At 40.7% G+C, this 15,254-nt stretch overlaps 1 protein-coding gene across 3 annotated transcripts in view; it reads right to left on the bottom strand.

Annotated features, from left to right (window-relative positions):
- Positions 1-15,254, bottom strand: part of FAM193A (family with sequence similarity 193 member A) — an 81,947-nt gene that overhangs the window by 18,615 nt on the left and 48,078 nt on the right. For 2 of the 3 annotated variants that reach the window (XM_068402945.1, XM_068402946.1), the window contains exons 9-14: positions 11,195-11,272; positions 9,476-9,588; positions 9,080-9,322; positions 6,971-7,124; positions 6,690-6,869; positions 3,428-3,679 (exon numbers count right to left, since the gene is read on the bottom strand). In XM_068402945.1, the coding sequence (XP_068259046.1) occupies positions 3,428-3,679; positions 6,690-6,869; positions 6,971-7,124; positions 9,080-9,322; positions 9,476-9,588; positions 11,195-11,272 (1,020 nt within the window). The remainder of the gene's footprint in view (positions 1-3,427; positions 3,680-6,689; positions 6,870-6,970; positions 7,125-9,079; positions 9,323-9,475; positions 9,589-11,194; positions 11,273-15,254) is intronic. The other variant, XM_068402944.1, reaches the window with a different exon arrangement.

The raw sequence follows: 15,254 nt of genomic DNA, 5'->3' as shown, positions 1-15,254 counted from the left end.
TCCGCCTTCTTTTTATCCTCTGTCTCCAGGGCCCCCACCTCATTCATCAGTGGGCCTACATTGCCTCTAGTGTTGGCTTTACCTGCAATGTATTTGAAGAAGCCCTTTCTGTTGTTCTTGACCTCTCTTGCAAGGTTTAATTCCAAGGAGGCCTTAGCTTTCCTAGTTGCCTCCCTACATCCTCTGACAACAGACTTCTATTCCTCCCAAGTGGCCAGCCCCTCCTTCCATGATCTGTACACCCTCTTCTTCCACTTGAGTTTGCCCAGCAGTTCCCTGTTCAACCATGCAGGTCTCCTGGTACCCTTCCTTGACTTCCTACCTGTTGGGATGCTCTGATCTTGAGCTCGGAAGAAGCAGTCCTTGAATGCTAACCAACTATCTTGGGCCCCCTTACCTTCTAGTACCCTGTCCCATGAGATTTCCCCTAGCAATTGCTTGAAAAGGCCAAAGTTGGCCCTTCTGAAGTTCAGGGTTGCGATTCTGCTAGCTATTCTGCTCCTGCCCCATGAGATCCTGAACTCTACCATCTCATGGTCACCACAACCAAGGCTGCCCTCAACCTTCACCTCTTCAACCAGACCCTCCTTGTTAGTGAGGATAAGATCCAGCAGCGCTCCTCTCCTAGTTGGCTCATCCACCATTTGCATCAGAAAGTTATCATCAATGCACTGGAGGAACCTCCTGGACTGAGGCTGGCTGGCTGAGTAGGCCTCCCAGCAAATATCAGGGTAGTTGAAATCCCCCATGACAACCAGGCCCTGTAATTGCGAGACTGCTCTCAGCTGCCTGTAGAAGGCCTCATCACCCTCCTCATCCTGATCCGGTGGCCTGTAATAGACACCCACAACAGTATCACCCCTGCCAGCCTGCCCCTTAATTCGCACCCACAAACTCTCAACTCGCTCCTGATCTGCCCCTGGACAGAACTCAACACATTCTAGCTGCTCACTCACATAAAGAGCAACTCCACCACCTCTCCTTAGCGGCCTGTCTTTCCTGAACAGGACATAGCCATCCATGACCACATTCCAGTCATGCGAGGCATCCCACCAAGTCTCTGTAATTGCCACTAGATCATAGCCCCCCGACCGAACACGGATTTCCAACTCCTCCTGTTTATTCCCCATGCTGCGTGCATTGGTGTACAGGCATTTCAGGGAGCGAGCTGAGCACACCGATTTCACCCCAGGGGGATGGGAGGCCTCCTGGTCTACCTCAACACTAGAGCGTTGCCCCAGTGGTGCAAGCCCAGCTACTACCCCATCCCCCTTCGAATCTAGTTTAAAGCTCTCCGAATGAGCCCTGCTAATTCCTGTCCCAGAACCCTTTTGCCCTTACGACATAAACCTTTCCCATGTATTACCGTCACGCCTGGTGTCTTATAAAACCAGCCATTATCAAAGAACCCAAAGCCCTGCCTGTAGCACCAGTCTCGTAGCCAGGCATTAATAGAGAGAATCCTACTGTTCCATCCCACGTCATCACCTGAAAATGGAAGGAGGGAGGAGAAAACAACTTGTGCTCCAGACTCTTTCACCAACCGCCCTAGGGCCTTGTAGTCTTTCTTCATCCCCCTCAGACTACGGGATGCAGCTTCTTCCCCACCTGTCTGGAAGATCAGCAGGGGGTAGTAGTCTGTGGCCTTCACCAGGTTGGGGAGTTGCCTGGTGATATCCCTGATTCGGGCTCCAGGCAGGCTGCAGACCTCCCTGTGATGGGGGTCAGCTCTGCATATTGGGCCCTCAGATCCCTTTAGGAAGGAGTCTCCAACCACTAAAACTCTCCTCTTCTTCCTTGTGGAGGAGGTAGCTATACACCTGTCAGGTTTTTCTGACTGTGGAGGGACCTCTGATATAGGTTGCCTCTCCACCACATCCCCGTTGGACCGGCTGTATTCCACTAGGGCTTCATATCTATTGCTCAGAGGTACCTGTGGAGGCAAGGTAGGCAAGGAGGGCACTCACCTTTTGCCACAGCCATAGACTTGCCTCCACTCACTCCTCTCCTCTAGGTTATCATTTTCCACCTGAGAGGGGCAGAGTACAGGGGTCCCTCGATCCTGGGAGCTCTCCGGCAGGTGCTCCCATTTTTGTTGCAGGGAGGGCAGAGCCTGGCTCCACCAGTCTATCTCCATTTCAGCCTCCCGAATGCTCCTAAGCCTTTCTACTTCGGCTTGAAGCCTTTCAACCTGGCTTTGCAGCTGTGCCGCTCGGCCGAGCGGATCATCTACTTGCTCACAGCGCACACAGCCCCCTGACACCACAGAGACGGTGTAGCATTCTGTGCAGCCTGCGACCTGCACCATCGCCTCCTTCCGTGGGAGCTCTGTCTGGGTTCCCACATCCATTCTGGACTTCTTCCACCGGGTAGATACCATTGTTCTTCCACTGAGCTGGGAAATACCTGCTGGTGACACCCCTGGTTCACAGCTCCTTGGCACCTTCCGTGCCTTGTGCACTGGGAGGGAGTCAGAGCCCTCCCCAACGAGCTGCAAACAACTGCAGCCTCTCCTGCCCTGGGACACACCCAGTCACAGCTGAGTCTCCCTCTCCCCTCTGGGCAGGGACGGGTCCCTGACCTCCAGGAGACTTTTTATCACCCGATAACAGGGGGTGGTGCATTTAAATCGCTTAAATCGCCCGCGGTGCCTCCGCGGTGCCTCTGGCTACGCCCCCTCCTCTCCTGATTCGTTGCCGGGAACCTCCGGGTCCGGGGTCAGGGGGAAGCAGCTCGGGGCTGATGCTCGCGGGGCTGATGCTCGCAGCTCGGGGCTGATGCTCGCGGGGGGCTCAGGGGGGGCCCAGAGTACGAAAAACCGCCCGGTTAAGCCCGATGTCGCCCTTGCCCCGGCACTAACCTCAAGTCGCTGCCGCCGCTTTCGCTGCTGCCGCCGCTCTCGCTGCTGCCGCCGCTGTTTTTGCTTACAAGTTTTGGGTCAAAAGAATTTTGCAAGTTCTCTCAAAGCACAAAAATATTTAAAAATAGACTTTTATGCCTTAATTGTCTCAAAAAAAAAATTTTGAACTAGAAACCTCAGGATATTATTGCCAAAACGGAATATTAAATTTTGTCCTTCAATATATAGGAAATGAAGATTTAATTAGTCTTATCACACTGACTGAAGCCCCCTTGCTGTTTCCACCATTGATGACTCATTTGACTCCATGTTCTTTCTAATCACAGTAAGGAAATTACCAGTCTTCCTGACAAAAGCTACCCTTAGCCCTACTGTATGAACCTTCCACGAGTTCTGAACCTGTCCTATTCCCTACCCCTCAACTACTCCCTCCAAAAGGACTACTATGAGCAGACCATAGTCTAAAGCAACTTTCATGGTTTCATTGATACGCAGTCATGCTGGTTTATACACGTGTATGGTATTTTCCCGGGACCAGGACGCATCCATCTCCTTCGTTAGGCTTACCTTATTGTGTGTAAAGGGAGAAGCTGTATACAAGGTAGGATGGATAAGTGGACGAGGCAGATGAGGAATTGTATGCAATGGTATATGACCATGGATGTGAGGGTAAAGATGAAGTGCAGGATGTGCAGGTTTTTCAGGATTCATAAACTGGTGGCCAGCAGGCAAGCGTCCAGTTACAAGTGCAGAGGCTGTTAGACCTGAGGCTTCTTGTTTGCAAACATGACATTCACAAGCATTTGGACCTTGCTCAGCCTGTAATAAAAAAAAAAAAAAAAAAAAAAATCAATCTACTTGACAGACAACAAAATCAGCTATTTCCCCCATCCTTTTTTCTTAGTAATCATTAATATTATTTCATTTTGCATACATCAATTAATATTTTCAGACCATCCACAGAATTCTTTCACCTAATACCAATGGAAAAACCTTGTAATGAAACAAGAGCACTAGTGAAGGATCTTTATCTTGAGAATGCCCTAAAAATTGACAGCATTTCAGATTATACAGATATTTAAGGGCCACTATCAGTGCCAGCAAGCGAGATACTGATACAAATAATCAAGAACAGACAGGAACAGGAACCTGTACAGCATTTGATCATTACTAAGCAATTAACTACCAATTATTTTCCACAATTTTCCAACAGTATGTGTAGAAAGTAATAATAAGGGTTGATTAGCTGATAAAGTTGGAAGTAGTCCTGAGCTGCATTAGGCATAGCACTGTCAGCATGTCAAGGGACATGATCTTTCCCCTCTGCTCAGCACTAGTGAGACACATCTGGAGTGCTGGGTCCAGTTCTAGGCTCCCCAGTAAAATAGAGACATGGACATACTGCAGTGAGTCCAGTGAAGGACCACAAAGATGATTTAGGCCTTGGAGCATCTGTCATACAAGGAGAGGCTGAGAGAGCTGGGACTGTTCAGCCTCAAGAGAGAAGACTCAGGGGGATCTTATCAGTGTGTGTTCCCTGACTGGGCAGGGAAGAGGAGAGTAAAGAGGACAGAGCCAGACTCCTCTCAGGAGAATCTCATGAAAGGAAAAGATGAAATGGGCACAGACCGAAATACAGAAATTCCACTCAAGCTTAAAGTGTTTATTTATTTGCAAGAGTGCTTGAACACTGGAACATGTTATCCATAGCAGTTCTGGAGCCTCTGTCCTTTGTGATACTCAAAACCCAACCGGACACAGTGCTGAGCAACCTCCTCTAGTTTGAGCAGGAGGGCTGGACTACCTGCAGATGTCCCTTTCAAACTCAACTATTCTGCCATTGTGTGAAGCAGACATTTCTCAAGAAAAATTTCACAATCACATCAACCATGAGAAATCCATGCCTTATTAGAACCTTTTTACTGATCTCAAGGTATCATTAGCCTCTGTTGTCTCAAAAGAATTCAATATTTTGGAAGAAAATCAACCCACGAAAGAGCAGCTCCATTTCCCTCTCTCAGCTCAGTACTTTTTCCTGCCACTGTCATCTGGTGTTTCACTGGAAGATAATTTTACAAGAAGCAATACCAGGAATGCTTCCCAATTGCTATTTTTCCCAGCAATGTGGCAGCACACATTTTTCCAAAAAGCAACATTAGCTAACATAGCTTTCTAGAAAAGAATTGACAGGTGGTATTCTTCTTTAATATGCCTTCCTCTCAGAAACAAATAACTCTTCATTATTGCTTAAAAGCATTACAGCCTTCGACACAAGGTATACTTTAACAACCAAAGATTTTATAAACCAAATACAACGATCGAATTAATTAGGTCTATAGAGAGGAAAAAATAACTTTCTCATAAAAAATTAGTTTTATCAAGAAACCAATACTAATCTACTAACAAATGAAAATGGAAAAAAAGATGTCAAACAGTATGGTGAGATTCAAAATCCAATTCTGACCAACATCTGGGTATTGACCATGAAAAGGAATCCAAAGAGGAATAGAGATAGCAGTAAATGAGCAACCCCAACAGATAATGCCAAAAAAATCTCAAATGCACATGATATGTATCAGTGAAATCAATCACTTGAATGCAGTGTAACAAGGTAGATACTCAGCTCTGATTAGAAAATCAGGCTAAAAAAAAAGTCATTAAGAGTTTCTCAGAATAATTCTGAGAAAATTCTTTTTTCCCAAAGAAAACAAAAAAGAGAAAGGTTAAATCCACCTTTTTATCCTGCATTTTAGTTTGCTTCCCTAAGGCAAGTAGACTTACTTAATCTAATTTGATTTTCCGCAACAAATGCTGAATCTGTTCACCAGTTTCAAACTAGTTTGACAGAGGTCTCAGCCTATATAAGTATTATGCCATTGGTCAGCCATACACAGAAAAAAATCTCAACATACTTGCTGAAAGAACAGTAGCTTAATACTCTTAATACGGGAGAAAATACTTCCAGTGGAAGGCCTTACAAACATCCTAACCGCAGGGGAACATCTAATGGGAGCTCTCACCTGACTGTCATCTAAGCTTTCAAAGATGCCCCCTCTGATGTGGACTCTTCTGTACAATAAGCAATAAAAGCGACTGGTACGCTCTCTCTCAAAGCAGCAAGCCCATGTCATAGCTGCAGGTTAGCTCAGATTAAAAGCCACACAGTCACAAAGACAAGTCTATTGGATGCTTTCCTTTGGTGCTCAGCTGTTAAGCCAAACACCACTACCTGCTGAGCAGATACTCTAGGCTTCATTCTCTGGGTGGTTTAGTGACCTTACAATAAAAAGCTTAATAATCTTAAACTATTAAAAAAACCTCCAAAACCAAAATCATCAACTACCCCAAGACCCACGCCGCAAGTCATGCAACGGATTTAACTACACAGGGTTTCAATAGGGAAAGTTACTCCTCAGATGTAATATTAAGGAGTGCCTGTTAACTAAGTACTTGCTTCATTACCCCCTCTTCCCACAAATTAATTTCAAATAATTTAACATTAACATTTAACAAAGACCAGGCTCAAACTTCCAAGCAGAAATGCTTTTCAGTTTCTGTTTCTCATTCATACAGGCAGGAATAAACTTTTTTCCCATTTTACTGAGGTCACCTTCAATATAACTAACATATTTCAGGTTTTGGCTATAGGAAGGTATTAGCCATGAAAATATACAATCAGCTGAAAAACATTTTAGGTATCATACCTATCTACTGATAATTTAATACATTAAAAGTTAAATATTTAATTGAAGATGTAAATGTATTGTCATTCAAGCAGCCACATTTCAAAAGTTAATTTACTAAATGGGTTTCTTTTAGATTACTATACCTGCTGACTGGGGTAAGAAGGTGGTGGACTATCCATTTTTGCCTCATCTTTCCTTAATGCCCTTTTTCCTAGAGACATTTCCTCCTTTTGAGTCCCTGGTGGTTCACCACTGCTCTCCCCATCCGCTTCTTCATCATCTGCTTCTGAGGAACTGCTGCTAGTACTGCTCACCTGAGGAGACTGGACAACATTAACTCGTTAACATAGGGGTGAAGGACACGCCTTTCTCCAGAGAGCCCATCCAACTGCCAGAAAAAGATATGATACTGTAAAAGCTGTACCTCATCTTTCAATGCCATGTTTTCACCTCCGCCATTTAGCTCACTGTGAATTCCATTCATGTTGGCTACCACCTCTGCATCGTCGTAATTATTCAGTGGGTAGATATCAGCAAACTTTGCTGATAATGGTGCAACATCTTCATCATCACTACCACTGAGGGGAAAAGAGGCTTAGATAAATTACAGTGCTCGGTAACTTCAGTTATTGTGAAAGCAGGTAGAACACCAAAACGAAACAAAGTTGAGGGCATCACTTGTAGAAGTGTTCCAATTAGGAGTCAAAGGATTGTCTTCCAAGTTGTTTAACTGAAGTTATTTTTTCAAGCAAGTAAAATCAAGCAACTTGCCATATAATCCTACTGAGTATAGTAGTTGCATGCCTGAACGACAGACTGGATCGAAAATAAGATTCCCTGCTATTTCTGTGTAAAATATTTTTCCACCACTGTTTTCTCACCAAGAATCTATCAAGTTAATAATGACAGGATATGGATGACCTTTAATTTGATGAAAAAAGCCTTATGCCAATGATTTCCTTCACAGAAAGTGTGAAGCAGAAAAAAGTAGAATATAAAATTCAAGTTGTTCCATACATTAAATGTCAATAACAGTAAGTAGGGAACATTGAACACATCACAGTAACCCAAATTGCTCAATAGCAATTAGTTCCTAGACAGCCCCTCATCTATGTGCTGTTCAGAATCTGCTCTAGAATACTTAATGGAAATTTTTTTCTGTACAGGCAGCTACTAAAAGAACATGAATGTTTAATTACCCGCTCCAGGGAAGTGTTGCAAAGATTGGTTAGTTCATGTTTCTACAGCAATCCAGAGCTCTTAAACTGTGCACTTTATCTTTTCGCATTCCATGAGATACTGTGCCAAAATTTAATTACATGATGGCACCATCAGGCATATTTCAAATGTGCAATGAGGAAATAAAACACAGCAGATATTATGAGACATAAAAAGGCCCTTCCCCAAGGAGAGGTGGTATTTCCCTAAAAATAGGCTTCTTAAAGTAAATAATACTTGGATTCAACAGAACCAGCTTCTGAAGTGAGAAACTAAACAATTTTGGACACTTCAGCACTAAAACTAATGGGAATTTACAGAAATTGCAAATCACACATTTAAGAATATGTAGCTAAACATACCGCCACATAATCTGTTTTCAAGCACTCCCCAAATGGGTTCAGAAACTAAAGTCCTGTCATGGAAGATTAAACCCTTGATGGTAGTAGATGCAAAGGTAAACATTTAAAGGAAATTGAACTTAGTGAAGTGATATTAATCAGAAACAACCCACACATCTGCACTGTCCTCATTCATCACACCATATTAACACAGAATGCTAATGCCAATTCCCTTGACTGTACTGACAACAGGTATTTCATTGGTGTTCCCACCAGTACTGAAGTCAGGTTTTTTTAAATATTCCTTTAGAATATCACATGACAGAGGAGACTGCTGGTTAGCTGTACCCTAACCATGTACAGAAGCCAGCCTACCAAGCAGTTTTAACCTTTCAGAATTATGGAAGGGGCAGAAGCCTACTATTAGACTAACGCCTCAAATCTGACAGTCATTGTGATCTGAATAAGAGAAAGAGGTTGGCAGATACTTCTGATAGGGATGGTAATTTCTGATGCAAGAGTCAAGTTAAAACAACTTCAACAATCCTCAAAGCCTCCTAAATAAAGGCTTTTTTGGAATTAAAGCGATTCATATGAAAGGACCATCCCTCAAAGAAAAGATCACCAGTTCCTGTGCTCAGTCTAAGAAAATGTGACATTTTAAAATGATGTTCTAAAGTAGATCAGTATCTGATGACCTTGTAATCTCAAAGCAGGAAATGATATACTACATACACTTCTAGCAATACTGTTAAGTCAACGTCTTCAGACATTTTTAAGAACTTTACAGGATTTTTTTTTTTTTTTATTTATGTTTGCACAACACATAGCACTGGAGTTGCCGTCTGCTGAATACAGTACCATTATTAAATAATTTTCTGAGGCAAAACTAGCATTGGCTATCACTATGTAATGCTACTTGCCTGCTTAAGTTCAATTCACTACAAAATTTTAAAACAGAAAAAAGAACTTACAAAGTTGGTGCAGAACCATTATCTGCGAGGATCAGTCTGGGATGTTGCTGAATTGTAATAGGCGAGCTGGAACCTGATCCTGAACTTGCTGAAGACATACTGGATGGGCGGATCTCAGATAGATAATCCGGAGCAGAATCAATTTGTAGTGGTAACTGGTTAATGTGGATATCTTCCGTTATAGGAGAATCCATGATGCCACACGTTAAAATGTGTGAAAGGCTGCAGTCATCACAAGTACATCTGTTCAAGAATTAAGATTACAGATTTTTATGACCTTGTTTAAGTAGCATTCATTTAAAGTAACCACACTCTTTGTTCCAATAATGTATTTCCTTTTTCCTTGAACAAGAAATTAATGATTTATTATGATTTCATATAAAAACATCAGCTCACCTTCTTCTATAATTACAGTTGGGACAGTCAGGCATGCTCAGACGTGATGACAGCATGTGTCTCATTGTGTCTGTGAAGTTGTTCTCCCCAGCTAGTGCTTTCTTGTTATTAAGCTGAAGTAAATTATAAAGGCAGTGTTTTAGTAGTGCAAGTCTTTCCATTAACAATTCAATGGCATATCATGATTAACAAATTACATAATCAAAAAGGGATCTTTGGGCAAAATCTTTTAAAAGCAGAATAATTCAGAATAATTTCATGAAGGTGGTGTTTTGATCATGAGTGAAAAAAGGAAGAAGTTCAAAGTTACAAACAACAAACATTTGGCACCGAAACTCTTCAAAGAAAGCATGTTTCTACTATGAAATAGTAAAGTGGCCAAGTCCATCTCCTTGACTCATTTGTACGTGCATCTTGGACAGTATTTCTGCTGACGCACTCTGAAGTTGAACAGTTCTTGTCTTGTTTCATGTTATGCACAAAAGGACACTGCTGACAAATGGAGAGAGAATGCAAACTCGCCCTTAGCTTTCAAAAAAGAATTAGGACACTAATGCCGTAGCCACAATGGGATAGATTCAAGGAGAGAAGTAGCTGCCCAAAACAGAACTTGACTGTATTAGTGAAAAAATACAATCCAAATAACCTCCACCTGGCAGAGGCGTAATCCTGAAAGCACCTAATTTCATTAGATACCTACAAACCTTAGGTTAAACAAGGATGTGCCTAAGCTTCCACTTCTGTAGATGTCCAGACCTGATCCTTACCTAAGCAGCCATGGGCTTACAGCTCACTTAAGCCAATTAGGATCAACGAAAAGAGGATTCTTCCTCAAGTCCTCTGAGGAGCCCTGTATACCAGATGTTCTAAAGACATGGTTAACACAGGCTTATGTTCCTTATAGGAAAAAGTACTTACTGATGACTGCTTTGAGACATTGCCAATTTAAGCTTAAGTTTATTAAAATGTACTGTCATACTCTCTCTTTCTCTGGTTCATGACTAGCATTTCTCTCTGCACAGTGGTACAGGAACAGAGGTTCCCGGACATCAAGTCCTGACTCTAGCCGAGTCACACTGTACTCTCATGGAAAGCATGATACATACTGGAACACTTCTAGGCTACAGAAGAGAGCATTGTATCTTAAACAGCAGATAGTTTTATAATAAGGTAGGAACTTCTACTTGCACCTCTCTGGCTACAGCTTAAAAAAGGCAGATAGTTCTGCTCAGCCTTTTCCCCACAAAACAGATGTAGGAGCCATCTCCAGAGTCATAACAGATGCAATCATCTGCCCTGCTACCATGGCTCACTCTTCGCCGCTCTGCACACACGAGGGAATTTGTTAAACTCTTGAACACAATACTCCCTATCATGTATATCAAGGCAGCTCCATGCTCAATGTATTGGCTGTTTTGGATCCCATTCTAAGGCATCAAAAATTCCCCTTTTATTGTATAAAGAATTTTAACACTTGGTATTCAATCTTAAGACTATGGTACTTCTGTTTTTACCTTGTAGTAACTGAGATTACACACTATTACATAGTCGTCTTAGATCTTGTTTTTCTGTATTTTAGCTGACCAAGTTTCAGGCCCAGCATAGTTGCAGAATTAGATCACATGTAACTAGTACAATATACTACACTCATATGTTTGCATCTTACAAATATACATGAAGCATTAGTATAACTTAGTACGGTATTAAAAAAAGTCCTACCTGCTCTTCAATAAAACGCCTCTGTTTAAAAAATTCCCAGTCTTCCTTTAGCATGCGTTGTTTTGTTTTCATTGCCATCTAAAACAGAATTTAAGGAAAACTCATTGATTCAATCATAGAAGTCCTACACTGTGGTCAATTGGTCTATCAGTTTCATTAAACCTAGCTTGTCTATACTATTTTGAAAGTACAGTCAATATGAAGTGTATTTTATTTGCTAATCATTTGATTTGAGTCACTTAAACATAAGATTTTATATTCATTTACACTATTTTTCAGTCTGATTTTTCCATGTTACTCCTTATGTTAATATTTCTTTTCATTAAATATTTTCACAGCATTTTCAGTAAAATGTAATTGGCATTAAATCCTCAACATCTTAGATCCACTAAAATCCATTAAAATCTAGAGATACAGGACTTTCAGCAAAGGCCTCGACACGGGCTTAAGTGCAAACTCTGATGTACCACATGTGGAACTAATGACTCAATCAAAGAGTCAAAAAAATTAAAAGACTAAACAAAATCAAGTAGTGACCTAGACTAACATTATTTACCACTTTTATTCCTCAATGTATTTCATGCCCATGATTTATCTAAGGCTGGAAAAATATTTTATAATTACACGTCCCTGAATCACATCACCATAAATGCACATAGAGCCTGTAATGTTTTACACACAAATGATATTTTTCTGATTTACTAAATACATTCACTTTGACAGAACGCAAAAGTTTCCATGAACTTTAACACAGCAAAACACAAGAACAAAGCTTCTCCTGTTGTACCTTACAACATTTTAAGAGCACTAGTTCATTAGTGAGGAAAAACAACGATCCATGTTATCTTTTACAGTTCTTCTTTTCATTTACTCAATTAATGAAAAAAAAAGTCTACCATCTTATAGAACATAACAAATTGCTTCATAAAGATATGTTAGTGAGCAGAAGTCCAGTAGGTTATACCACTAGCGATCTTTTTTTTTTTTTTTTTCTCCTGAAAAGCATGCCTCCAGAAATTCATACTTGATCAAAAGTTTAAAGTATTACTATTAACCTAATTGTATTACTGCCATTATCATTATTTAACTTGAGAAAATGAAATTCTAAGCTGGGGATTTGAAACAGTGTTAAGTGGTAAAGTTTTGCCTAATGAATTTCTGAAAAAATCAGCAGCATGTAATTCTAATTACTACTGTGGATTTTGATTTCCCTTGTTCCAGTGAGGTTACATTAACACCAAAAAAAAAAAAAAAAAAAAAGGTGTTTATCATGTGCAGCATGTGTGGTTCATAGTGTGTATGAAATATTCTTGAACCACAGAGATTTCATCCTGGCTGTACTACCAGCTTCTGAGCACCCTTGAGCTATATTTAAACACAGCAATACTCACTGGTTTAGGTGACCTGTCACCCAGCTGAATCCTCACCATCAAAGACAGACACCTACATTCACTACACATTATAAGAGAAGACTTTAATGCCAAAGAATGAAGTTTAAAACAGCCAGTGCATTAACTGGGAGCTGCCTACTCAAGCCTGCCAAGAAACTGTCAAAGAAAGCAGCATGGTTTAAGTCCTGGTACTCTTGAGTATTAATGGGAACTGGGGCTGAAGCTAAAGTTTTCCTACTTCCAGCTTTGCAGCCTTTCCAACACCACATGCCTGCAAGTATCTTAAGTTATTAATTCCATAAATAATATGGAATCACTTCTCTTCCCTCTTTCTTTTCCCCAATGAATATTTATTTCAGCAGAGCAAAGCAGCTGCGATACAAACCACATGATTCATGCCCAAGAATTCTGCTAGGGAGTGGGAGATAAATTCAAATGCCATCGGAAGGAAAAATTTACACTTCACTCTTGCATATCTGCAATGAATATGCTGCCCGATGGGGAAGAGAGGTCCACTACCACCCTCTTTCTTCCTTCCTATTTGAGGCTAAAAAGTATTTGAGACCCATCAGACAAGACACAGTAAAGTGAGACAGGCAGGTGAACAAGTATTTTTCCATTCTGAAATAGATTAAATAATAAAAGAAAATTCGCAGTTTGGTCAGAACTGACACCACCTGTGAGGACTCTGATGTTCATACATACATCATGGGATGCTCGTTGCTTCCAAATTTTAAACTCTCCCAAATGCAAATAGCACATTTGAGCATCCCAAATTCCACCTGTGAATCTAATCTATTTTCCTAGACTGCTTCACTAGAAATAATAAAAATAATTCATCTTACCACAAACACTCAGCACTCAAAACTAGTATTTCATTTATACAGCCACCATAAAGACAAAAACCAGTTATGCCCGTACAATACTATTTTTTTCTATTAAGTTGACCAGGACTGTAAAAAAAAAAAAAAAAAAAGTCACACACAGATATGGGTAGACAAGCAAGAAGCTCTCCCCGGGCTCTTGTGGACCTGGGCAAAGGCATTCCTGTATTCCTTTCTTCTGTGGGAGGCAGCAGGTAAAAAAAGGAAACAGTTTCACACCAAGTACATAAGCCATTGCTTATGGGAATGATCCAGATATATTTAGGCCTCCTGAGCTAAATGTAGTCTAAATTCGGTAGGAAAACCAGGATCTGGAGGTACAGGCTGCATACATTTAAACTCTCCCGTATTCCAGTCACCCTAAACATCTTCCTCAGATTTTAACATGTGATGAATACAGGTGCTGATATGAACAAATCCTTATTCTAAATTTTATTACAGTGTACACACATGGTATAGCAGTGTATTAAGCTACATGTCTCTGCATAACACAGCTGTCTTAAGACAGTCTTTTAAAAAAAATGTAGTATTTGTATTGCTTGCAAAAGGTATTCACTTCTTTTCCCAAGAACATGTAACATAACATATTGTAGTAGAGGGTCTGCTGGTGCCCTGTCTAAAATTTTGGGTATAGTTCCACAGTAGATAAATGAGGAACATTCTTAAATTCTCCTCTGTGCTGCTCTGTGTGTTCTAACCTTTGATACACTAGCAATAAAGCTTCACAATTTTGTTAAGCCAAGAGGCAGCAAATAATGAACATGCATTCACTGTTAAGATCCACAGTTTCCATAGTAGCTGGGCTTTCCGATTTCTACCTTGTTGACAAAAATATCACTGCAAATTCAGGTAAGATGGTCATACAGAAAGACGCATTTTTGATCAAGAGAGTATAACTGCAGGTTATCCCCAACACAGAGTTTAAGGTGTGATTGTGAAAGTGTTTTTCTATGTATAAATACCAATATAAATATCAATATCTCCTTTAAAATTTAATGGTTTAAGTTTTAGAATTGTTTCCCCTACACACCCCCCTCACAGTTTTTTTTGGTCATTAGGAAATAAGAAGTCATCATATTAAGTTACCCCAAATGGGAGAAGGGTTTCTGTTTGCATCAGGATACAGGCTTCACTGAGCAGATAAAAAAATGCTGTAAGACAGTACTTGTGGCAGTTGCATGGTCACTTGATACAGAGAAATACAGAGAAATCAGTTAAGAGTTGATTTTGAAGCGGTGCAGATCAGCCAGCCAGAAGCCCGATATGTATGTGACTCTACAGAATTACCATCTTTTTGGAAAAATAAGTGAACAATGAGAAGTGAACTGAGCTCCCTTTCTTACTGGAGGGGCAGTATCAGACAGCCAAGCCCCCCTGACACCATGGGGAAAATGACTTCTAGTAGCACAAAATGTGAGATGATGAAGTTTTACTGAGCTACCATCAAATATTTAGGTGCACAAAAGCAGCCAGATCAAGAGAAAACTTTGTCACTGATAGCTCACAGATGCAGACCCCAAATATAGAACAATCTCTAAAAATAAAATTATTTATGTCTCATCTCTGTCTTGAAGGTACTGGAATTAATGGTAAAAGTTCACTTAAATCTTCATCACATGGAACAGCTTCTGAAGGACATTTACACTGTACTATAAGACTTTAAAATGTTTGTTATCTATAGGAGTCACATAGCATTACTTAAATCTCAAATTGGATCTCCATATTCCTACTGCTCATAAAAGTTCAAAATACAAAGAAAGTTCTATAAAATTCTGTATCTTCAAT

This window comes from Nyctibius grandis, chromosome 6 (genome assembly GCF_013368605.1).
Source record: "Nyctibius grandis isolate bNycGra1 chromosome 6, bNycGra1.pri, whole genome shotgun sequence".
Lineage (NCBI taxonomy): Eukaryota > Metazoa > Chordata > Aves > Nyctibiiformes > Nyctibiidae > Nyctibius > Nyctibius grandis.
This window is presented reverse-complemented; position numbering and strand designations above follow the sequence as displayed.